General features: G+C 32.8%; 1 protein-coding gene across 6 annotated transcripts in view; it reads right to left on the reverse strand.

The window, feature by feature from the left end:
* ORC4 (origin recognition complex subunit 4) overlaps positions 1 to 25,639 on the reverse strand; it is a 125,200-nt gene that overhangs the window by 51,609 nt on the left and 47,952 nt on the right. For all 6 annotated transcript variants that reach the window (XM_079132475.1, XM_079132473.1, XM_079132476.1 and 3 more), the window contains 4 exons: positions 18,752 to 18,827; positions 18,256 to 18,341; positions 3,029 to 3,077; positions 1,114 to 1,265 (listed from right to left, as the gene is read on the reverse strand). In XM_079132475.1, the coding sequence (XP_078988601.1) occupies positions 1,114 to 1,265; positions 3,029 to 3,077; positions 18,256 to 18,341; positions 18,752 to 18,827 (363 nt within the window). The remainder of the gene's footprint in view (positions 1 to 1,113; positions 1,266 to 3,028; positions 3,078 to 18,255; positions 18,342 to 18,751; positions 18,828 to 25,639) is intronic.

Genomic DNA, 25,639 nt, shown 5'->3' on the forward strand with positions numbered 1-25,639 from the left:
AAGGAAACCAATGTGGATATCAGCAGATCTCTCAGCCCATACTCTAAAAGCAAGAAGGGTCTGGAACAACATATTTCAAGCACTGAAAGAACATGGATGCCAAACAATAATCCTATACCCAGTAAAAGTAACCTTCAGATTTGACTATGAAATAAAATGTTTCCACAATAAACAAAAGTTAAAAGAATTTACAAATAGAAAGCCTGCAATACAGAACATTCTCAGCAAAGTATTTCAAGAGGAAGAGAACCCTAAATAATAGAGCACAAGGGAAGAAGGTACAGAGACTGCCACTTCACAGAAAAACAACACTGGAAAGAGTATGATAACTCAGGAAAAAGTTTCTCTTTTCTAAAAAAGAAATGAGCTAAAGGAAAGGAAAATAAATGGGTCTCACGTAAACCATCTAGGAATGGAGGGCATAAGGCTGGAAAAAAGCCATGGAGATATAAAGTGATTTTTAAATACACATTTCATCTTAATTTAAAAAGAAACTTCATACTGTAGAGTGTAAGGAGATAAACACAAAAAACCTGTGTAGCCTCCAAAGGTACAAAAGATTCAATGTGTATACAGCCTTCACAAAGTAAAGTGATCACACACCAAGACTACGCTTAAAAACCATTCTAAAATCCCTCGAGGAATAAACAAGCTTTACTGTTAACTGTTTGACAGAAAGAACCTCTTCTATTTATGGAGATATATACTTAGAAAACTGGGATAGTATAATCTTGAGTTGATTTCAAGCATTTTCAAAATATAATGCAGATCTAAATGTAATGGCAGAAACTATACTGATTTTTATAAAACAGATGAGATTATTTAACTGACTCTTTAGTAGCATTGTAGAAATTATACTTTTAGTATTTTTTTCCTTCAATGATTTCACTGGGAGAACAAATATATTAGTTATAGGCAAATGTAGTAACTGTAGTAATTTTAATCAACTTGTAAAACGTTGGATCAATGTACCCACTGGTGAAAAATGGGTATACTGGTTATACATATGGCTTCAAATGCCCAATGCCATGAGCTAGAAATAGAGACTGTGCCAGCAATTAAGCTTAAGTTTTCTGAACATTATAATCAATTGTTTAAAACAGAAAGACTTACCAATCTACATGTAAGGCCAATAACTGCAACTGGAGTCTGTGCAGACTGAGAAATGTCAAAAAGATTATAGAGGAGTGTTTGGTTTTTATGATGAGCGAAAAGATCAAATTCATCTAATATGAAGATCACTGGGCAACTCCTAGTACGATCACCTAAAACAGAGAACTTTTACGTTAAAAACATTTCTTAAATTTCCAAACTATTTACTACATTTCTATTATTTGAACTCAATTCAACAAACACTGATAATCTACTTTGGGTCAGGCACTTAACAGTGCATAGATACTCATTCAACATGAAAAAAGTATTCACAGGACAAAAATACCCCCAATTGCTTTCAGATAGTTACTAGACTAGCAGACTGATGAAAAATGAAGAAAATCTTTTAAATGACTGAAGGCTGCAGTTTTTAGTAATTATGTAAATGTAATACTTCTTTAATTATTACAAAATTAGCAAAAACTTTTCAATACCTATACAAAATTGAAACAATTTGGGATTAAAATACAGGGAGTCACTAATTAATTAACAAAACTACTGCTTTGAAAGAGACTTGTAAGCAAAATGCAAAATGTATTCTCCTGTGGAAATAATTTCTGTAAACACTGATTAGACAATGAAGTTTGATATAAGCAACTTAAATTCTTTTTAACCACAATTTTTAACATCTCAACAATGAGGGAAAGTTCACTATCCCTCTGGATATATTTTTCTCATTATAACATGGTACAAGAATCATTATTACCTTGGAATAAAATACTTCATCTGTATAAAAAAGTGAAATAACAATCTGGTAAGACGAGATTTACTCTAACAGATAAAACAAATAAAATAGCTTAAGTGGTTTAACACTGGCACTAAACCAAAGGGACATCTCAAAAGTCTACAAATAGACTTCTATATAATACAGAAATTAGTATCTGGTAAAATATGGTACTATATATTAAGGAGGAAAATGGTTTATTCAAAGTTAGATCCTTACTTTACAATGCATACAGAAATAAATTACGAACAAAATATTAATGACAATTATATATACATTAAGTGCAAACACTGTTGTTTTCATAATCTAAAGGACAGAAAAAAATACATAAATTTAACCATGTAAAAAATTTAAATCTTGTTTGTACTAAAAAATACAAATCAAACTTAAGGGAAAGGGGTAGGGGAAGAACTTGAATTTCCATAGGTAAATATGTAATAACCACCATGGAAAAAGGTAAAGAACCAACTAGAAATACATAAACCAGGGAATATCAGTGGTCAGTAAAAATATGAAATGATGAGCCTCACCACTAACAGAATGATACAAATCAAAGAACTAAATTATGCCAATGATTAAGAGAATTTTTTCCTATTATATAGGCAGATATAAAAATTGTTTTTCTCTATTATATAGGCAAACAATGAAAACTGTTCTCAAATACAATTAGAGGGTAATAGTTTGGTAATGTTACTTCTTTTAAATATGGTGCCTTATCACTCAGAATTTGACCAATTAAAATTTATCTAAGAAAATAAGTAAGCATAAAATTAGTAAGCATGTCTTACTAATTGTAAAAAATCAGAAACAAAAAGTCCTTTATTGGTGACTAATAAATTATAGCACCTTTATAAGACACATATGAGAATCATAAAAATTATGCAGAATAAAAAATTTACTGATTACAAAATGGTAAGTAAATGACTTTATCCCTGGAATAAGTTACATTATCTAAGTATCTCTATCAAGGATATGTGGCAAGTGAATAAAAATAAGAAACCAATTAATTGATTTAATCACTACTGTAGGATTACAGTGATTTTTTTTTTTTAATTTCTATTTCTGCATTTTCAGTTTAGTATTACCTTCATAATTAGGAGTAAAAGTTAAAAACAAGAATATTTTCATACTGCTGTATGTGATAGTATTTACCTTTTTTTAAAGCTTCCAGAAGAAATGAAAGGTTTTCAGCAAAGCTTCCCTGAATAACAAAAAAAAGATACAAGTAGTATAATAAAGAATAAGATGGTTGACTCTTAGACTTATATAGAAACTACACAACTTTCTTTCTAGCAAATTGTCACTGCCCAGACTTATGCAAGTGTCGCTATATTAACTATTTTTAAAACTTAAATGAAATACAAAAGCAAAGATAGCAAAGCAGTGAAAATGGCAAAAACTATGTAGTGTTTTAACTTTTATACTTTTTTGGATAAAATCTGTAAAAAATGTACAGATTTGCTATGATCTAAATACAGTGGGAAACCATTTGTTCAAATACATGGGGTTCCTAAAAGTCTCTAGTTGTGCTGCCAAAGAAATCACTATAAATTTTAATGAGATCCAAAAGGGAAGCAGAATAAATTTGCTTGAAAATATTAGATACTGGTGCTTTCTGCTGTGGCTGTCCAGCCTACTACCAGCTCTGAGGCACCACCAGAGAACCTGGTAAGCTCATAGCTCTATTGACAACAGAGCTTGCCTTGGGGGCAGAGATATCTTCCATATGTGGACTTAGGAGATTCTGTATAGTAGACATCACATAGAGGGACTGATACTTGTATTTGGTGGCATTTTGGACAGGTCCTCTGCTGAGAGAAACTGCATCTACTTTAGTCATAAGCTAATTACTGCTCAATTCTGGTTGCATCTTTCAATATCAAGAAAAGTAGGGACAGCAGTTCCCAGAAATCTGTCCCTATGTGGGCATAGCTAGGGGAATCTGATGGCCTGCTCCTGGATACCATACTGAAAGCAACATCACACATAAATAACACAACTGTTATAGATACTGCATCTACCAAAGCATCAGTTGCTCCCTGATAGAATGCACAGACAAGATCACAGGTGAGTGCCACAGAAGGTAAGGCATTGATTGACCTCAGCCCTCACATCTCCTGGTGAAACCACCAGGATTATACCAGTGTCTAAAGGGAGGATAAAATCCTGGTCCGTGACAATGACTGAAATGCCCAGTATCAAAACTGTTTTCAAGTAATGAAACCAATATCAGTAGTACCTGAGGAAACCCACATTACCTGATAGGGGCCTATATGCCCATTGTTAAAATAACCACAGAGGGTGGACCCCATTTTCTTTGTTGTCTGGACCAAACCTGCCTGAACCACCAAAGAAACCATGTTCTTGTGGTTTCTCACAGAGAAAGTGGTCTCTCAGGCTCCAACATACACATACTGGCCAGAATCCATTAATCATAGCCAAAGAAGCCAAAGAGACTACACTATGAAATCCAGATGGAATCATACTCAACATTAACACAACAAACCAATAACCCATGACACATCAATTAGTGAGAAGGCTATTTACTAAGGACTTCACATAAAGGTGGAAGATATATTCATCCCAGCAGATGTGCAGATCTCAACATAGAAACAAGAGAAATAGAAAAACAAGACATAATATATAAGACCTCCTAAAGTTCAAAACTACATAGAAAAAGACTCCAAAGATACCGAAGTGGATAAAATGCTGGAAAAAGAATTCAAAAGAATGACTTTCAAAAGGTTCAATGAAATCTAAGAGACTACAAATAGTTGAATAAATTAAGGAAGACAATGCAGTATATGGAATGAGCATTTCAAAAAGATTTTGGAAAGAACCAAATAAGAAGTCTTGAAAATGGAAAAGTTTGGTAAGTCAAATAAAAACATAGTTGAATGCACCAACAACAGATTAGATAAAGCAGAAGAAATCTGATCAAACAGCTTAAGGAAAATTATTAAAATGCTACATTCAGACACCAATAGAAAAAAGAACAACATTAAAAATTAAGTCTGCATAATCCATGTAAGAGAGTAGTTATGCAGAGGGCACAGATAGCCTGTTCAATGAAATCATAACAAAAACTTTCTCAAATCTTGGAGAAGACATGGACATTCAGGTACAAGAGGTAGTTAGAACCTTAAATAAACATGATCAGAAAAGGACTTCTCCAAGAGGTTATAGTGTTTAAAATTATAGAAGAAGAAAGACTATTTAAAGCTGCAAGAGGCGATCCAAGATGGCGGACTAGAGGGCGACTGCATCTCCAGTCGCCCCAGAACCCCAGGAGTCAAGAAGGGGAGGCATTGAGAGACTTGGACTAAAATAGAACCACGGGGTGAGCCTCCCCCACCCAGTGAAGCTCAGCTGGGTGGCAGGCCCGGATTCGAGTGCTTATTAGAGTAGGACAGGGCAGATAGCATCTCCCCAGGCAGCTCTGTGCAGTCTGGCGGTGGGCTCCTCCCACAGGGACAGATCCTCCAGCCTCACGGAGCAGGCCCCCCAGTGAGAGCCCTTTCTGCCAGAGAAGCAGGGCAGGCAGCCAGCTCTGGCCCGCCCACAGGTTGCTTCAGAGACCAGCACAGGGCGCCAGGGACTCCCCCAAGCAGCCCAGCCCCCTCCGGCGGGAAGCGCCTCTCTATGCTAGCTTCTTGGGGCAGACTGCCCAGTGAGAGCCTCTCGACGCAGAGCCAGCCACAAGTCCCCAAGCCAGTGGAGACATCTGACACGCAAGCAGCTTTCTGGAAACAGGGATGGGCAGCCAGAGACCTCTCCAGGTCTCTCTCCGTGAATCAGTAGCGGGCTAGGGGCAGCGTTCTTCGGAAGGACTGCATTATCAAATTAATCCAAGACTTCTGGCTACTGAAGGCTGGTAGGTGATACACTGGAAATCTACAGGGACACTATAAGCAAATAGAGGAAATCTACAATATCACAGGAGTCCCACTGACATCTGACCAATATGAGAAAATAAGGGAAGAAAATGTCGAAAACAAACGTAAGATACTATATCAATAAAACCCAATGACAGCACAGCAAAAGAAATGTCCGAAAGGGGGTTCAGAATGTACATAATTAAAACAATCGGGAAGCAACGAGGAGATGAAAGAACAAATGCAGGCATTAAATGTAACGCACCAATCACCAGTTAAAAGAGCAAATAAGGGAAGCAAAAGAGCATTTCAATGAAGAGATACTGAAAAAAAACCAAACGGAAATCCTTGAAATGAAGGAAACAATAAACCAAGTAAAAACGCCATAGGAAAGCATAAACAATAGGATAGATCACCTGGAAGACAGAACCTCAGATATTGAAGACAAATATTTAATCTTGAAAACAAGGTTGACCAACAGAGAAGATGGTAAGAAATCATGAACAGAATCTACAAGAATTATGGGTATTCATGAAGAGGCCAAATATAAGGAATTATTGGGATTGAGGAAGGCTTAGAGAAACAAACCAAAGGAATGAACAATCTATTCAATGAAATAATAATCAGAAAATTTTCCAAATCTGAGAATGAAATGGAAAACCAAGTACAAGAGGCTTATAGGACTCCAAATATGCAAAATTATAACAGACCTACACCAAGGCACATTATTATGAAAATACCTCACATTCAACTAAAGACAGAATTTTAAAAGCCGCGAGAGAAAAGAATCAGATACATTCAGGGGGAAACCAGTAAGAATATCAGCAGATTTTTCAATCCAGAACCTAAAAGCTAGAGGGGCCTGGAAGAACATTTACCAAGCCCTAAAAGAAAATGGATGCCAACCAAGAATTTTATACCCAGCAAAACTTACTTTCAGATTTGACGATAAGATAAAATCCTCCCATGATAAACAAAAGCTAAAGGAATTTACAAAAGAAAGCCGGCATTACAGAACATTCTCAGTAAAATATCCATGAGGAAGAGATGAAAAACAACGATGTAAATCAGCAACGGGAGGAACTAGCCTAAAGGAATAGCCAAATAAAGGAGAAACCAAATCATGTCAAAAAACAAAAATGAGTCCAATGACTAGGAATACAAATCATATCACAATAATAACTGTGAATGTTAATGGCTTGAACTCATCAATCAAAAGACATAGACTGGCAGATTGGATTGAAAAGAAAAATCCAACAATATGCTGCCTGCAAGAGACCCATCTCATAGGAAGAGATACCCATAGACTGAAGGTGAAAGGATGGGAAAAAACATACCATGCACACGGACACAGCAAAAAAGCTGGAGTATCCATCCTCATTTCAGATAATGTGGACTTCAAGCCAAAACTAGTCAGAAGGGATAAAGAAGGATATTACATACTGCTTAAGGGAAGCATAAATCAGCAAGACATAACAATCATAATATCTATGCCCCGAACATTGGCTCATCCATGTACGTCAAAACAATCCTTTTCAATTCCAGAAATCAAATAGATCACAACACAATAATACTAGGTGATTTTAACACACCTCTCTCACCGCTGGATAGATTGTCCAAACAAAAATTGAATAAAGAAACCATAGATCTCAATAACACAATCAACAATTTAGATTTAACCAACTTATATAGAATATACCATCCAACAGAGAACGAGTACACTTTTCTTCTCAGCAGCACATGGATCCTTCTCTAAAACAGACCATGTTTTATGCCACAAGCTACTGTTAGCAAATACAAGAAGATAGAGATACTACCTTGTACTCCTATCAGATCATAATGGACTGAAATTAGAAATAAATGACAGAATAAAAAACAGAAACTTCTACAGTACTTGGAGATTAAATAATACACTATTATACGATGAATGGATAACAGAAGACATCAGGAGGGAAATTAAAAAATTCTCAGAAGTAAATGAGAACAAAGACACATCATAGCAAAATCTCTGGGACACTATGAAAGCAGTACTGAGAGGAAGATTTATTTCATAGGGTGCAATCAACAAAACAAGCAGAAATCAACAAATAAATGACTTAACACTACAGCTCAAAGCCCTAGAAAAAGAGCAGACCAACACGAAAAGTAGTAGAAGACAGGAAATAGTTAAAATCAGAGCTGAAATCAACGAAATTGAAAAAATTAACAAAATAAATAGTTGGTTCTTTGAAAAATAAACAAAATTGATAAACCCTTAGCCACGCTAACAAAGAGAAAAAGAAAGAAAACTCAAATTACTAAAATTCGGAATGAACAAGGAAATATGACAACAGACACCAGTAAAATACAAAACATAATTAGAAGCTATTTTGAAAATCTATACTCCAACAAAACAGAAAACCTCGAAGACATCAACAAGTTTCTAGAGACATATGAATTACCTAAACTGAACGAGGAAGACATATATAACTTAAATAAATCAATTTCAAGCAATGAAATAGAAGAGGTCATCAAAAGCCTACCAACAAAGAAAAGTCCGGGACCAGATGGGTTCTCAGCCGAGTTCTACAAAACCTTTAAAGAAGAGCTCATTCCAATACTTCTCAAAGTATTCCATAAAATAGAAGAGGAGGGAACCCTCCCAAACTTATTCTATGAAGCCAATATCACCCTGATACCTAAACCAAACAGGGATACATCGAGGAAGAAAATTTCAGACCAATATCCTTAATGAACATTGACGCAAAAATTCTCAACAAAATTTTAGCAAATTGCATACAAAAATATATTAAAAAGATAGTGCACCACGATCAAGTGGGTTTTATCCCAGGGATGCAAGGTTGGTTCAACATCTGGAAATCAATAAATGTCATTCACCATATCAACAGACTAAAAGTTAGAATCACATGATTATTTCAATAGATGCAGAAAAAGGCGTTCGATAAAATACAGCATCCCTTCATGCTCAAAACACTAGAAAAATTGGGGTAGGGGGATCATTCCTTAACATTGTGAAGGCCATTTATGCTAAGCCCATGGCCAATATCATTCTAATGGTGAAAAACTGAAAGCATTCCCCTAAAAACTGGAACAAGGCAGGGATGCCCTCTTTCACCACTTCTATTCACATTGTTCCTGAGACTCTACCCAGAGCAATTAGACAAACCAAAGAAATTAAGGGATACAAATTGGAAAAGAGGAACATAAACTATCCCTGTTCGCTGATGTCATGATTATATATTAGAGGAACCTGGAAATTTCACCAGAAAACTCTTAGAACTCATAAGTGAATTCAGTAAAGTAGCAGGTTACAAGATCAATGCTCATAAATCCAATGCATTTTTATACGTAAGTGATGAATCTCAGAAAGAGAAATTAGGAAAACTACCCCATTCACAATAGCATCCAAAAAAAAAAAAACAAAACTTGGGAATCAATCTCACAAAAGAGGTGAAAGACCTCTACAATGAGAACTACAGAACACTAAAGAAAGAAATTAAGAACACCTTAGAAGATGGAAAGATCTCCCATGTTCATGGATAGGAGGAATTAATATTGTCAAAATGGCCATACTACCAAAAGTGCTATATAGATTCAATGCAATTCCAATTAAAATCCCAATGATGTACCTTACAGAAATAGAGTAAGCAATTATGAAATTCAGCTGGAAGAATAAGAAACCCAAAATAGCTAAAGCAAACCTCAGTAGAAAGAGCGAAGCAGGGGGTATCGCAATACCAGATCTTCAACTCTATTACAAAGCAATAATAACAAAAACGGCATGGTATTGGTACCAAAATAGACAGGTAGATCAATGGTACAGAATAGAAGACACGGACATAACCCAAATAAATACAATTTTCTCATACTAGACAAAGGTTCCAAAAATATGCAATGGAGAAAAGATAGCCTCTTCAACAAATGGTGCTGGGAAAATTGGAAAACCATATGCAACAGAATGAAATTAAACCCCTATCTCTCACCCTGCACAAAACTCAACTCACAATGGATCAGGGACCTCGGAATCAGACCAGAGACCCTGCAGATTATAGAAGAAAAAGTAGGTCTGAACCTTCAACTTGTTGGCTTAGGATCAGACTTCCTAACAGGACTCCCATAGCACAAGAAATAAAAGCAAGAATCAACAACTGGGATAGATTCAAACTAAAAAGCTTTCTCTCAGCAAAGGAAACTATCAGTAATGTGAACAGAGAGCCTACAGAATGGGAGAATATCTTTGCCACTCATACTTCAGATAGAGCGCTAATATCCCGAATCTATAAAGAACTCAAAAATTCTACACCAAGAATACAAATAACCCAATCAACAAATGGGCTAAGGAAATGAACAGACACTTCACAGAAGAAGATCTACAAGCAATCAACAGATATATGAAAAAATGTCAACATCTCTAGTAATAAGAGAAATGCAAATCAAACTACCCTAAGATTTCATCTCACCCCAATTAGAATGGCGATTATCAAGAACATAAGCAACAATAGTGTTGGCGAGGATGTGGGGAAAAAGGTACACTCATACATTGCTGGTGGGGTTGCAAATTAGTGCAGCCACTCTGGAAACCAGTATGGAGATTCCTCAGAAAGCTTGGAATGGAACCACCAATTGACCCAGCTATCCCACTCCTTGGCCTATACCCCAAAGGACTTAAAATCAGCATACTACAGAGATACAGCCACATCAATGTTCATAGCTGCTCAATTCACTATAGCCAGATTGTGGAACCAACCCAGATGCCCTTCAGTTGATGAATGGATAAAGAAACTGTGGCATATATATATAATGGAATATTACTCCGCCATGAGGAATGACAAAATTATGGCATTCGCAGGCAAATGGATGAAATTGGAGGATATCATGCTAAGTGAGATAAGCCAATCTCAAAAAACTAAAGGACGAATGATCTCGCTGATAAGCGGATGAGGACATATGGGGGTGGTAGGAGGGTTAGTGTTAGGGTTAGGTTTAGGGTTAGGGATAAGGAGGGTGGTAAGAATGGAGAAAGAAGTAATGTATAGAGGGAAAGAGGGGGGGGGGGGGAGGGGGGAAGGGAAAAAAATAACAGAATGAATCAAACAACATTGCCCTATGTAAATTATGATTTTAATTAAAATTTAAAAATATCAAATATAAATGAAGGAATCCCTTCTCTTCCAAAGAGATACTCCTTGTCCTAATTATCAGTCCCATTTGTACATGCAAACTTTTTTTGATATATATATATAATATATATACACACATATATACATATATATGAAATAATCATAGTCTGTTTAAAATATTTGATTAATGTAAATATTCTGCATAAAATCATGACTATAAAATTATAGATTAATTTAGAACTATTTATCTTTGTTAATACTTAACAAAAGAATTAAACACTTCTCATACATCTTCAGAAAAAGGCCCTTCATCATTATCTTTGAATCATGAGTATGAAAAAATGCAGTATTCTCAAAATGATTTATAATGTTTTAAAATTAATTAATTATGAATATATATTAATTATGAACAAAAGAGGGATGTTTAAGCTATAAGTTCAATAAAGGAAGGACTGTATAGAGGGAAAAGAGGGTGGGAGGGGTGGAGGGAAGGGAAAAAAAATAACAGAATGAATCAAACAACATTACCCTTTGTAAATTTATGATTACACAAATGGTATTCCTTTACTCCATGTACAGAGAAACAACATTTGTTTACAATAAACAAAAAAAAAAAAGCTGCAAGAGAGAAATGTTGAATCACATGTAAATGCAAACCTGTTGGCATTAACAGATTTCTCAGCAGAAAAATCTAAAGGCCAGGACGGTATGGAATGATATATTTCAAGGCCTGAAAAAAACAAAACAAAACAAATGACCAAGATTACTGTAACGAGGCAAGGCTATGCTTTAGAATCAGAACAAAAATAAAGATCTTTAGATAAGCACAAAGTAAGGGAATACATGACTCCCAGACCTGCATTATAGAAGATACTTAAAGGAACCCTTAAACCCAAAAGAGAGAGACAAACATAATCATGACAGCACAGGAAAGACTAAATCTCCCTAGAAGAATACAAATGAGAAATAAGGAAAAATCAAACATCATTTTGGTAAACAGTCAAATGTCTAAACGAATAAGGAGGAACAAATGAACACGGACTATTCAGAACACCCAAAGAAAATCAACAAAACGAAAGGAAAAACTATATATTCCTTTTGATAATAACCCTGAATATAAATAGTTTTAATTCACAAAGTAAAAGGTACAAACTGGCTGACAAGATTAAAAAACAAGATTCAACAGGATGCTAAAGAAACTCACCTCACTTGGAAAGACATATATAGAATAAAAGTAAAAATATGGAAAATAATATTCCCAGTAAATGGAATCTTAAAAGAAGCAGGAGAAGTTATACTATATATATAACAAAATAGAGACCAAATCAATTAGAAGAGAAAAACAACGTCGATAATTACATGCTGATCAAGGCAGCAATTCCATCAAGACGATATGAAGATTATAAAAACATATGCACTGAACAGTAGAACACCCAAATTTATAAAACAAATACTATTAAACATTAAAGGGAAAGACAGGTCCAAACACAATATTAGTGGGTGACTTCAATAACCCACACTTAACCAATAGATCATTCAAGCAAAAAAAAAAAAAAATCAATGAGAAACATCAGATTTAAATTATACCATAGATCAAATGGATTGAAAAGATATCTAATGAACATTCTACATAAAAGTTGCAGAATACATTCTTTCCATACTTACATGGAACTTTTTCTAAAATAGATCATGTTAGGCCACTTCAATTCTTAACAAATTTGAAAAAACTGAAATTTCTTGCATCTTATTAGATCACAATGGAATGAAACTAAAAATCAACAGCAAGAACTACAGAAATTAAGGAGATCAAACAAAACACTTTTAAATTATCAGTGATCCATTGCAGAAATTGGGAGAAATAAAGAATTTCCTAGAATGAAATGAAAACAGAAGCATAACATATTAGAATTTGTGGGATATACCAAAAGCAGTATTAAGAGCAAAGTTTATATCAGTGAATGCTTACATCAAAGAAACCTAAAATATCACAAATGATGATGTATCTCAAGGTCTCAGAAAAACAAGAATAAAACAAACCCCAATCAGATGGCAAGATATAATAATGATCAGTGCAAGAATAAATGAAACAAACAACAACAACAAAAAAAAAAACAAAGCAAGGTTCTATAAAAATAGAGTTGGTTCTTTGAAAAGATAAACTGACTAACCTTGAGCTAAAGTAACCAAAAAGACAGAAAAGAGCCAAATAAATAAAAGTAGAGGTAAAAAAAAAAGGAGAGACATTGCAACAAGCAACACTGAAATTCAAAGAATAGGGCTGGGGTTGTGGCTCAATGTTAGAGCGCTCGCCTGGCATGCGTGAGGCCCTGGGTTTGATCCTCAGCACCACATAAAATAAAATAAAATAAAGATATTGTGCCAACCTACAACTTAAAAAAGAAAAATTAAAAAAAAAATTCAAACATCACTAGGGAATATTTTGAAAAATTATAGGCCAATAATTCGGAAAACGTATTAAGAAATGGATAAATTTCTGGACACAACAGACTAACAAAACTGAACCAAGAGGATATTAAAAAATTTAAATATATCAATAAAAGCAACAAAATTAAAGTAGTAATAAGTTTATCAACAAAGAAAAGCACAGGACCAAATAAATTCACCTACCAGACATTTAAGAACACCAATGCTCCTTTATTACATAAAATAGAAAGGGAAAGATCCTTTTCAAACTCATTTACAAAGCCAATAGCATCCTGCTACCCAAAGCTGATAAGAATACAATAAAGGACGCTAGAGACCAATATTCCTGATGAACAATGGTGCAAAATTCTCAATAAAATACTTGCAAATTGAATTCAGCATCTATTAAAAAGATAACACACCACAAGTTGGTTTCATTACAAGGATGGTTCAACATATGCAAATCAGTAAATGTAATACAGTAAATAAACTGAAATCAAAGATAAAAAGCACATGATCATCTTGATATACACAGAAGACACCTTTGATAAAATTCAACATCATGATAAAAGCCCCGAATAAATTAGGTATAGTAGGATCATAGTAAAGGGTATTTATGATAAAGCCACAGCCAACAACATCACAACAAATGGAAAAAAACCTGAAAGCATTTTCAGTAAGATCAGGAACAAGAAAAGAATGTTCAGTTTCAGCGCTCTTATTCAACACAGTACTAGAAATTTTGGCCAGAGCAATTAGGTAAGAAAAAGAAAGAAAAGGAATAAGAGTAGGAAAGGAGGAAGTCTAATGAACCCTGTTTGCTGGTGATATGATTCTATACTAAAAAACTCTAAAGACTCCACCAAAAGGCTTTTTATAACTGATAAAGAAATTAAGTAAAAAGTAACAGGATATAAAAATCAACATGAATATCGGTAGCTTATGTATACCAGTAATAAACTTGCTGAGAAAGAATTTTGGAAAGCAATCCCATTAACGAGACTCAAAAAATTAAATATAATCTAGGAGCAAACCTCACTGAGAAGGTAAAAGATCTCTGAAACACTGAAGAAACTGAAGAGGATACTAGGAGGTGGAGAAACACCCATGCTCATGAACTGGGAGAATTAATATTGTTAAAATAGTCATATCACCCAAAATGATCTACAGAAAGTCATGAAAATCAATGGCTTTCTTTACAGAACTAGAAAGAACAATACTTAATTCACATTAAGTACAAAATACCCCAAAGAGCCAAAGCAATCCTGAAAAAAGAAGATGTCTAAAGTCATTACAATACCTACTTCAAAATATACTACAGAGATATCCTAAGGCAAAAAACCAGGCATATACACTACTAATAAAGAATAAAGGACCCACAAATGAACTAGCTTGTCTACATTTCAACAAAAGTGATAAAAAACATAAATTGGAAAAGTCTCTTCAACAAATGATGCTAGGGAAACTGGAGATCTACAGAAGATTGAAACCAGACCCCTATCTCTCATTCTGTACAAAAACCAAAAACCAAAACAAACAAAAAAATCAACTCAAAATGAATCAAAGACGTGAAAATTTGAAGCTATGAAGAAAACATATGGGAAACACTTCAAAATATTGGCATAGGCAGTGATATCCTAAATAGGACTGAATAGCACAGGAAACAAAAGCAGAACTAAGAAATACATCATATAAAACATTTACACAGAAAAGGTAACAACAAACAGAGTGAAAAAGACAATCTATAGAATTGGCAAACATCTCTGCTGACTATTTATTAATAGAGGATTCACACCCAAAAATAAACAACTCTAAAAACAATCCAATCAATAAATGAACAAATGATTTGAAGACACTTCTCAAAAGTAGAAAATGTAAATGGCCAGTAATATATGAAAACTGCTCAAAATATTTAACCATCATTTAAATGTAAATCAAAATTATATTGAGAGCCCACCTCACCCTAATCAGAATAACTATTATTTTAAAAAAATAACAAGTACTTGAAAGCTGTGGGGAAGAAGGAATTCTTGTACCTTACTGATGGGAATGTAAATTAACATAGCCACTATGAAGTCACAGTATATATCCTAAGTATATATCTGAAGGAATGAAGCCAGTATACAAAAGAGATACTTGTATAACCCATATTTACTGCAGCACTATTCACAATGGCCTAGGTGCCAGTCAACAGATGAATGAAGAAAAGGTTGTATATATACATAATAGAGAAATAACCACAAGAAGAATGAATTCCTGTCATGTGCAGCAAAATGAATGAACTGTAGGGCATTACGTTAAGTGAAGTGAGCCAGGCACAGAAAAGTAGTACATATTTTCTCTCATACACGTAAACTTAAAAAAACAAAATAAAGAGTGACTATTAGGGAATGGGAAGGTGGTTGGGGGGGAAAGAGGGGAGAAGCAACAGAGTAAAAGAGGGTAGAAAGGAAGATGGACACAACCAATGCACAATACAGGCATGCATGGAAATGTCAAGGTAAAACCCATTGACTTCCACAATTATGTTAATAAGAAACCTAGAACTAGAGGGTGGCCTCCAAGGAAAACATTAAATACTGTAATAGTGTTTGTCTATTCAAGAGCATTCTGACAAATTTGTATTTATCACATCAAAATTGTCTATGTTTCCTTGGAATATAGCCAAAGTATTTCTGAATGCAACTTAAATATTCTGGATGAAATCTAACAGCGTAGCAGATGCATTATCCAGACGTTTCAGATTCAAATATTTTTTATTAAAGTCATAAATTTTTATTTCATCAGACTTTTTCAAGAAACAGCCAACTTTAAGTCTGAGGACATGTAATGAAGAGAAAGAAACCCACCTGTTAGCTTCCCAATGGAAACATCTGATATAAAATAGCATAATCCGTTTTTAAGAACTTATACAGACTGTGATGATTAAAGGCTATTATAAGAATACTACTTCCATGGTACAATAAGGTGTTGTTCCATAATACAACAAAGGTTCTAGGATACAATAATTTAGAAAATTAGTGGTCAAAATTACTCAAAGATGACTTGTCTTTTGGCTTTTCAGTATTAAAAAAACCAGATAAAGTACAAACATACTTAAGAAAATATACATATTTTATATGCTTATATACATACAAATATTTTAATATGTAAATGATATACAATATTTGTGAAATAAAAATATGTTGTACTTTATACATATTTTATATACAAATATGTACAAATATATGCATATTTATATAAATATGCATGAATATATGGACAACATATTTATGCATGTGTTTACTATATCAAAACAGAACTGCTCTGGATTGAGTTTAAGTGACTTAGGAGTCAAATGTTCAAACGCTAACATTTATTTTATGACTTTTGGCATACTATATGCTCTCTGAGTGCCAAATATTCATCTATTTAATGAAGGAGTTAAACTAGTAATTTCTCTATAGCTATCTCTGGAGGACTGGCTCTAGAACCCCACCATGAAAAGCAAAATCTATGGATTTTGAAGTCTCTTACATAAAGCAGCATAATATTTACTTATTAATTATGTACATCCTCTCCTATACTTTACATTTTTTCTACATTAGTTTTAACATATAGTACAATGTAATGATACATAAATAGTTATTATACTATACTGGTATGCCAAGGGAAAACAGTCTACCGATTCAGTACAGATACACTTTTTTTTTCTTGAATATTTTTAATCTATAGTAGGCTGCAAATGCATATGCAGAGCCTATAGCCACCAAGGGTTGACTGGGTATGAATATCCAGTATGAATATGTCCATTTAGGAATGTCAGAAACACCTATTCAGATCAACTGGAAACCAAAAGTCAAAATGAGCCTACATAAGAACTCCCTCTGACCAAGTAGTAGGTCACTAGCTCAGGCATTACATTCTAAACAGGAGGTAGAACATTGTATTTATTGATGGAGCATTATGAACTTGTACTTCAAAGATCTGCAAAATATGAAAGGAAAGCATATGGTTGGCTCAGATTTTTATAGATAGTAATTAAAGAAAAGAAATTCCTAAATGCTTACACAACTATGGTCATGTCACTGCAGCAGAGAATACATAGCTATGAGAATACAGTGAAGGCACTGCATGATCACCAGTCATCAGAAAATGAACTTGGAATATTAGTGTCCAATTACAACTGCATATGCAGTGTAAGGATAGGTAATTTCCTCATGAAAGGAAGGTCTCAAATTAATCCTATTTTCCTAGGTCCATAAAATAGTTGACAGTAAAAAGTTTATAATTGTGAAAACATTTAAGACCAGTGACTTTAAATTAGAGTGATGCTCACTGTCCTGAGACTGCATGCTGTATGATAATTGAGTTATGGATAAATATCTGCAAATTAAATAGTAAGAGATAACTGACATTTGTATAGCATATTTGCAACCAGAAAAGTAACATTTAATCTAAATTAAGTTTAATGTTTCCTTTATTCTTTAGAATAACCTTGTGAAATATGTGCCACATATGAAGAATCTAAAATTCAGATATATTCATCAGTCCAAGATCATTAGAGATTTAAGGTAGTAAAGCAAGAGTCAGAAGTAATTATTGTAGCTTTAAATTCAGAAGTTTTTACTATGCCCATACTACACTAGTCAGAAGACTACAAATAAACTGCTATTTAATAGATTAATATTAATTTATCTCTAAGGATAGAAAGTACTTATCTGAAAAGGAATAAACTTAGGGAATAGGTACAGAAATATGGATTTCTTAGCTATTTTAGAACTAGTACAATCTATGATAAAAATCCAAATATAAAGGTTTGATAACTAAATGTATCCTAATATACTGTATATTTTTTGACAAGAGTCTTCCATATTTTAACTTAAATCTCTGAAACCCTCTCCTAACCTTCCAGAAATATAAAAGTATCTATGTGGACACTTTGCTTTGAAGTTCATTTAATAAAATATACAATACTTACAAAAACTTTATCTCCAACTACATTTTCCAGACTTAACTGCCTTGTGATTTCCTTCAGAGCAATTTTATCATTGATCTGCAGCAGTCCTGAAAAATATCCCAATTAAAAGTACTAAATCAAAATATGTATTTGACACAGATTATTACCCAAATAAATTTTCTAATACTTTAAAAAATTAATTAGAAAGAAATAAAGTCTGTTAGTTTGCATTGTCATTTTTAAAAAACTGCAATAAAAACATTTGGTATTGTCAATAAACAGACTTCCTTGAGGATACCATTATTTAGAAAAATAAAGACAAAAAACAGAGTCCATAAGTGCCTTCATAATGATCAATTTTTAATTTCTAACATTGTGTATGGTTTGTTCAAGGCTATTAAATATGAATTTAGATTTAAAAATATAATTGCAGATTTAAAGCACACAAATTAGTTTCACAAGATAAAAAAACCCTGTGGTTTGTATCATTTTCCATTCAAACTGATGGCCTACTTACCATTTAGGTGAACTTGTAATATATTTTCACTCACTACTTCTATATCCATGAGTTCTTTCAAAGCATGATTTATTAACTAAAAAAAATTGAAGAGTTAATAAAATATTTAATACTAGGAAGAGATAATAAGAAGCCAATGTCCCTTTTAAAATTATGAATGGGGGGAACAGGATATAAACAAATTGTAATTACCAAATTTTCAAATATTTTTTATAGCAAGTTGAACTAGAACCTCACGTCTGACTCTTCTTAAGATACTAGAGCAAGAACTGATAGTGCATTGTTTCAATTATCTACCCAAACTTCTAATAAAAGTTTAGAAACAACTTCTAATATTAAAAACAAAACATATTTTCTTCTGGGTATTGGGGATGAAACTCAGGGCCTCACACAGGAAGGCAAGTGCTTGACCAACTGAGCTATATCCTAGTCCAACCCTAAAATTTTAAAAGAAATATTTTTACACATGTCACAGTAAACTAGAGTCCCTTATGAACTTCATGTCTTACTACATTTTATATTTAACACTCATTCTAAGTATAGAAAAAAATCAGTCAAAAGCTACTGAAAAATACTTACCAGAACAATATTAAATGACTGTAAAAAAAACTCTACACCCAATATGTCAATTACTGTGGAATACTGTGAACTACTTTGTATGATATCATAAAAAGAAAGTGAGAAATATCAGTAAATTAATTGAAAAGAAATATTCTATTAGTCACCAAGGACAAAGACAGTCTTTATTAAAGAAACTTAAAGGTTGCAATGAAACATTATTACTAATAACAAATGCCAATAGAAATTACTATTAGATACACTTAGAGTCATATAGTGTTTAATTGCCTTAAAGCATCCAATTATAAAGTTTCACATTTTCATAATTAAAGGTTTCTTTGCCACCTATTTATGCTTCTTTTTACTTGAGCCATAGTATCACTCTTAAACTGCCATATCATAGACATCTCTTCATATTATCATTGCATATATTTATTAAAATTTGAAAATAAACAGAACTAAGAATAATGAAACTTTCAAAAGGAAAAAGAAAGTTGAAGGAATATTAGAAGAATACTATCACAAGACAAATGATTCAGGAAAAGAAGAATATACAAATAAACTATTACAGATGAAATCAAATTTAGGGAGACAAAAATTATTTAAGAAAGGCAGTGGGGCAACTGGAAAACTATTTTTAAAAATGAATCTATTAAAACTACTTGCACGGGCAACATCCTACTCTTATTTGTCTCTTTGTGCAAAAGCAGCAGCAGCAAATATCCTCATTTTAAACTTCTAGGTTTTATATTAGGTTATTAAACATACTACTATTGCCATTTTTGTATGATTTTTAGACTATGGAAAATTCTACTTCAGATCACAAGTAGGCTAGGTCTTCTTACAAGGGAACAATCTAAAGTTATCAACTGTCATAGCTACTAGTAGTATCCCAGTTAAGAAATTACAATGAAGAACTGAGGCAAGATGATATTTCTTTGCCTTTGGATCAGGTCAGACCCTATCACAAGAGCACAACCCTGGACAACAAATATGCTCCATCAAAATACTGCTTTTATCATGCTTTTTTAAGTATGTCATTGGGTTCTTTCCCCTTTGTCTTGTAGTTTTTCTTGACTCTGACTTTAATTTGTAAATCATTTCTTTAATCTTTTGACAAATTACTGAAAACCATTTCAAATCCTTTGCAGAATATAATAATACATATTAACAATCTCTTCAGTGTACATATGTATAAAGAGTTATAGGACTTTTTCCACTATGCCTACTTTAAATACCAAGTTATTATTTGCCTCTATCTGCCCACTACTGTCATTACGGAGTATGTGTATGGTCTAAAATGATAAATGCATTAACAAATACATCTTCAAGTAATACTTTTAGTTCCAATTTGGATTTTTCAGAAATTTATTCTGTAATTAGTTAGGAATCAACTGTATAAGTCAGTTTTTTCCCCAGATACACTGTCATCTTTTCAAATAATTTTAACTACCATATACAGTAAAAATATTTAGTATGTTATTAATACAACACTGATAAACATAACCATTTGGTTAACTCCTTTCCATATCCTTTGTAGAAAAAAGTACTTTTTAGAAAATTAATTTTACAAACACACCTGGATAATTCTCTTAGATATGCTAACATGTAAGTATTTTTATGCTCAACCACTACTATTTCCAAATATTAACAAAGTATATAAGACTCGTTGTTACACAACAAGAAGAATCGTCCTATTGGATCATCTCCCAAGTTCATCTATAGTAAACGCTATGTAGAAGAGTACTTTCAGGCTCAAACTGTCAGCTGGAACAATGCCTACATTTTAAAATAAACTCTGAAAGACAAGAAATCACTTCATCTCTTATCTTTTTCAATTAACTATAGGTTATGCATATTTGTATCTCAGTTTGGACACACTTTTAAATATACTATGATCTTATTTTAAAATCTGAATTTGTATAATTACTCCATTAATTCTTCTTGTCTGATAATAGACTATATCTGAAAATTGATTCGATTATTTTTGTATCTCAGGATACCTTCCCCACACAACAAATTATGAAAGCAGTGCAAGTCAAACAATGTTCCTCCTTTCTTCAACCTCTCAATATTGAAGTGCAGCACAAATAAACTAAACTATACCAAAATGAAGTACCAGGTAAGGGATTCTTCCAGATTTTCATTAAGTTTTACTGGATAAATGGACTTCACGGCATGAGGGCAAGGCTCTCTGGTTTAAGAAGAAGCAACTACTAGATAAACTGTTACTATGATCAAGAATAATCTATCCATTTTATTGACTGATAAATTCTACTAAATAAATCTGTCTCCTTTAAACTTAAGTATATGGAATAAACCTAACAGGGATTATAAAAAGATGCTATCATGTGAAAGAAAGGAAATATCAAGTGGATGAAAAAGATTAATTACTACTAAAAATGTATACTTTATGAAATAAATGTTACTTCAACAGAATAAACTAAAAAAGTGCATGATAAGGAGCGAGATAAGAAGGATCATTAGAAAACCAATATGGAATTATGAGGAGCAACAAGACAACTCTTAGTATAGGAAATCACATTAGTCATATGGTAGAATATTGAGGGATAGGAAGAAAAAGATGAAAAAAAGCAGATAAATGAGAAGAAAGGCTTAATAATTGATAATTTAATAGTGAGAAATAAGAAGAAATGAAAAATAATATTAAAAAATAGTAGGATGGCATTCATTAGTGAAAACAGCCTTAAATTCTTATTGAGTATACAGTATACTAGTTAAATCTTATTATCAAGTCTTAAACATAGTTGATGAATGACTTAGAAAATAAAAAGGAAATAAAAGTTATAGATAGGAAAGGAAGAATCAGAATTATCTTTGCTTATAGATAATATGACTGTCTAACTAAAAAAGAAAAATTTCTACAGTGCACAAGAAACCTCAGACAAGCAATTGTAACAAGGTTGCAGGATATGATAAACAAAAGCCAATTATTTGCTAATATGTTAGCAACAAGAAATTTTGAATTTTACTGGAAAAAGCGATTTAAAAACACAATTCTTATTACTACCAAAAAAATACTGTGGTATAAATCTAAGAAAATATATATAAGATCAATATAAGGAACACAAAAACTCATGAAATATCTAGCTAACTTTGGATAGTACAGGGTGAGTGAAGGGAGGGATGGGACAGTGGGGATAGGAAAATGAATACATAAAATAATAAATACAATAAAAAGTCAAAAAAATAAAAAAATTTAAAAAAGAAATATCTAAATAAATAAAAAGATACTTCTTGTTCATGAAAGGGAAAACAGTATAGTTAAATGTCAGTTCCTAACCAATGTGATCTACAGGTTAAACATAAAACACCAGCAATTCAATACAGAGAGTCCTAGTATTTTATGGATACTGACAAATTGATTCTAAACACAATATGGAAATACAAAGCACCCAGAACAGCTGACACAATACTGAAGATGAGCAAAATCACAAGATTTCGAGTACTTAACTTCAAAGCTGACTATAAAAACCATGGTAATTAGAAAATGTTATATTCCATATATGTATAACATGTCAGAATATACTCTACTGTCGTGTATATCTAGAAAGAATTAAAAACAAAAATACTCTGGTAATGAAGACAGTGGCAAAAAACAACAAATTGAACATATCTAACAGATCAAGGAAATAAAAAGCCCCAGAAACAGACCTACATGAAGTCAATTATCTTTGACAAAGAAGCAAAGGCAATTTGATGAAGAAAAGATAGTGTTTTTTCCCCTCCAACTGGAGAGTCAAATGCAAAAATAAAAAACAAATAAGATACAGAGCTCACACCTTTCATAAAAATTAAATGTAAAATGAATCACAAATCTGAATATAAAATGCAAAACTTTAGACTTCTAGAATTTCTATAGCATCAACAAAGTGCAGCTGACTTTGGGTTTGGTGATGAGGTTTGAAACAACAGCAAGATCATCACCCTTGAAAGAAAATACTGAAAAATTAATTTTGTTAAAATTTAAAACTTTCTCTTTTCCAAAGACACTATTTATAAAATTAAAAGGTGAGTCACAAAGGTGGATAAAGTATCTGTAAAACACAAGTAAAATCACAAATATACAAAGAACTCTAAAACTGCCAAGTGATACTTAGGATGTGGAGCAATAAGAAATCTTATTCATTGCTGATGGGAAAGCAAGCAGGTACAGTCACACTGACAGTTTGGCATTTCTTACAAAGGTAAATATAGCCTTAACATATGACCCAGCAATTGTGTTCCTAAGTATTCACACAATTGAGACAAAAACTTTCCTCCACATAAAAATCTGCACACTAAAGTCTATTTATTTCTAACAGGTAAATTGGAAGCAACTAAGATGTTCTTCAATAGATTAATAGATAAACTGTGGTATAAGCATGGATACAATGGAATATCATTCAGCAATTTAAAAAATGAGCTAATAAGCCGTAAGAGGAAATGGAACAATTTAAATATATTTGGAAAAGGCAAGCTATAGATATAGTGAAAAGATCAATTGTCAGGAGTTCCAGGGGAGGGATAAATGGGTGAAGCACGGTGAATTTTATGGTGACAAACTATTTTATATAACTCTGTAAAAGTATATACATGACATTATTCGTCAAACTCCATAGAACTGTATAACACAGAGAATCTGACGTTATTATGCTAATATATCAGTATTGTTCATTAACAAAGGTACCACACAAAGGTAAGATATTAAGTATGTATATGTTTGTTGGGGACAGAATTATATGGGAATGCAAAACAATCTCTGAACTTTTCTATTAAAAATATTTTTTTAAAGCCAATTTTCTAATGAAATAGTATTTACCATGTGTATTTACTTGAACATTTTTGTGTTTCATTTTTTTCTGCACTTTCACTGTATCTTTGGGGACAAACTTATAAAATGAAGTTCTGAGTAAAATTCAGTCACTAAGCTACTCAAGTTTATTTTTAGGACTGACACCTTGATATGCAAATTCAGAGATTCAAGTTCTCTGCTATAATGCCATTTTGTTTCAGATGCACAGTTGATTATGAAATGATACATCACATAATGTACTTCCTATATTTCATTTAAGAAATATAATATGGAGCTTCTTATTATCTAAAAATGTTCTTTAAACATTCATATTATAATGTCTTTTCCAAAGATGAAATAATAACTGGAAACAAAGTTAACATTTACTGAAGAAAGACCTAAATTCATACTAACTTTATCACCAACACAGACCGAGCTCTAGAAATTTTCATATTTTTAAGATAAAGAAATTCTACAAGAATTTAGATGGGGACCAAAAAAAAAAATAAAATAAAATAAAATAAAAAAATCACTAAAACAAGTTAGCTATTCTGTAGTCAATAGTGACATTCACCAAATACTTCTGGTTAACCTCCCACATAGGTACCTAGTAGAAATATAACTCCTTGCTCTCCGAAGTTAGGAATGACCCCATGACTCAGTATATCCAGAAAGCTGTGAGGTGGTGTCAGGTAGAAACTTCAAAGAGTACATCCACAACTCTCCCTTCCTGCCACTGGAGTTCTTGTACAAAAGCAGGCCTAGTTTATCTCTAACACTCCTCTTGAGTGACTACAAAGGGCAGTGTCCCTTTTTCCATCCACAGTAAGCACAGAGTAAGAACTTCAGTAAACTTCTGTTGAATGAAGTGATGGAAATTTGGGATTCTTACGACCATGTAATTTAGCCTATCCAGATTGATAATTTATAAAAGATAAGAAAACCCTGTCTTTGAAGTTACCCATAAAGCAAAAATTGAGTGAAATCTATATAATTCTAGGGGAAAAACCTGCAACCAAAGTATTCAATCCCCAATCATACTGGAAGTTATATAATAGCTCAAAACCATATAAACACATAATCCCCTCATAAATTATCCAAAATGGCACTGAAGTTAAATTCAGAGGAAAAACAAAACAAAACCCAAAAAACCCTTTCAAATGAAGAAACAGTGATTACAGATACTGAGCAAAAACACTGAAATGAGTTACAGACCATACTAAAAAACAGTATTGTAAATATAATAAAGGTGAAACTTTTTGAAATAAAAAATAATCTAAAGTCCCAATTTATATACTTTAAAAAGAAATGGGTAATAAAAGCAAAATCCTAATTTCTCTCATCTTACATAATGTGGAGTCAACATACATTGCTTTAAAAAATTACATAATTTTACTTCCACTACCTGTGATGGGCTGACAGATATGACTCCATAAGAATGTCGTAGGTCAGACTCTAAAGGAAATGACTAAACAGACTCCGTTTTGCTCTGAGACTCCATGTTATGTAGGAAATAAATAAGCTTCTCCCATGGG

This window comes from Sciurus vulgaris, assembly GCF_902686455.1.
Source record: "Sciurus vulgaris genome assembly, chromosome: 3".
NCBI classification, from domain to species: Eukaryota; Metazoa; Chordata; class Mammalia; order Rodentia; family Sciuridae; genus Sciurus; species Sciurus vulgaris.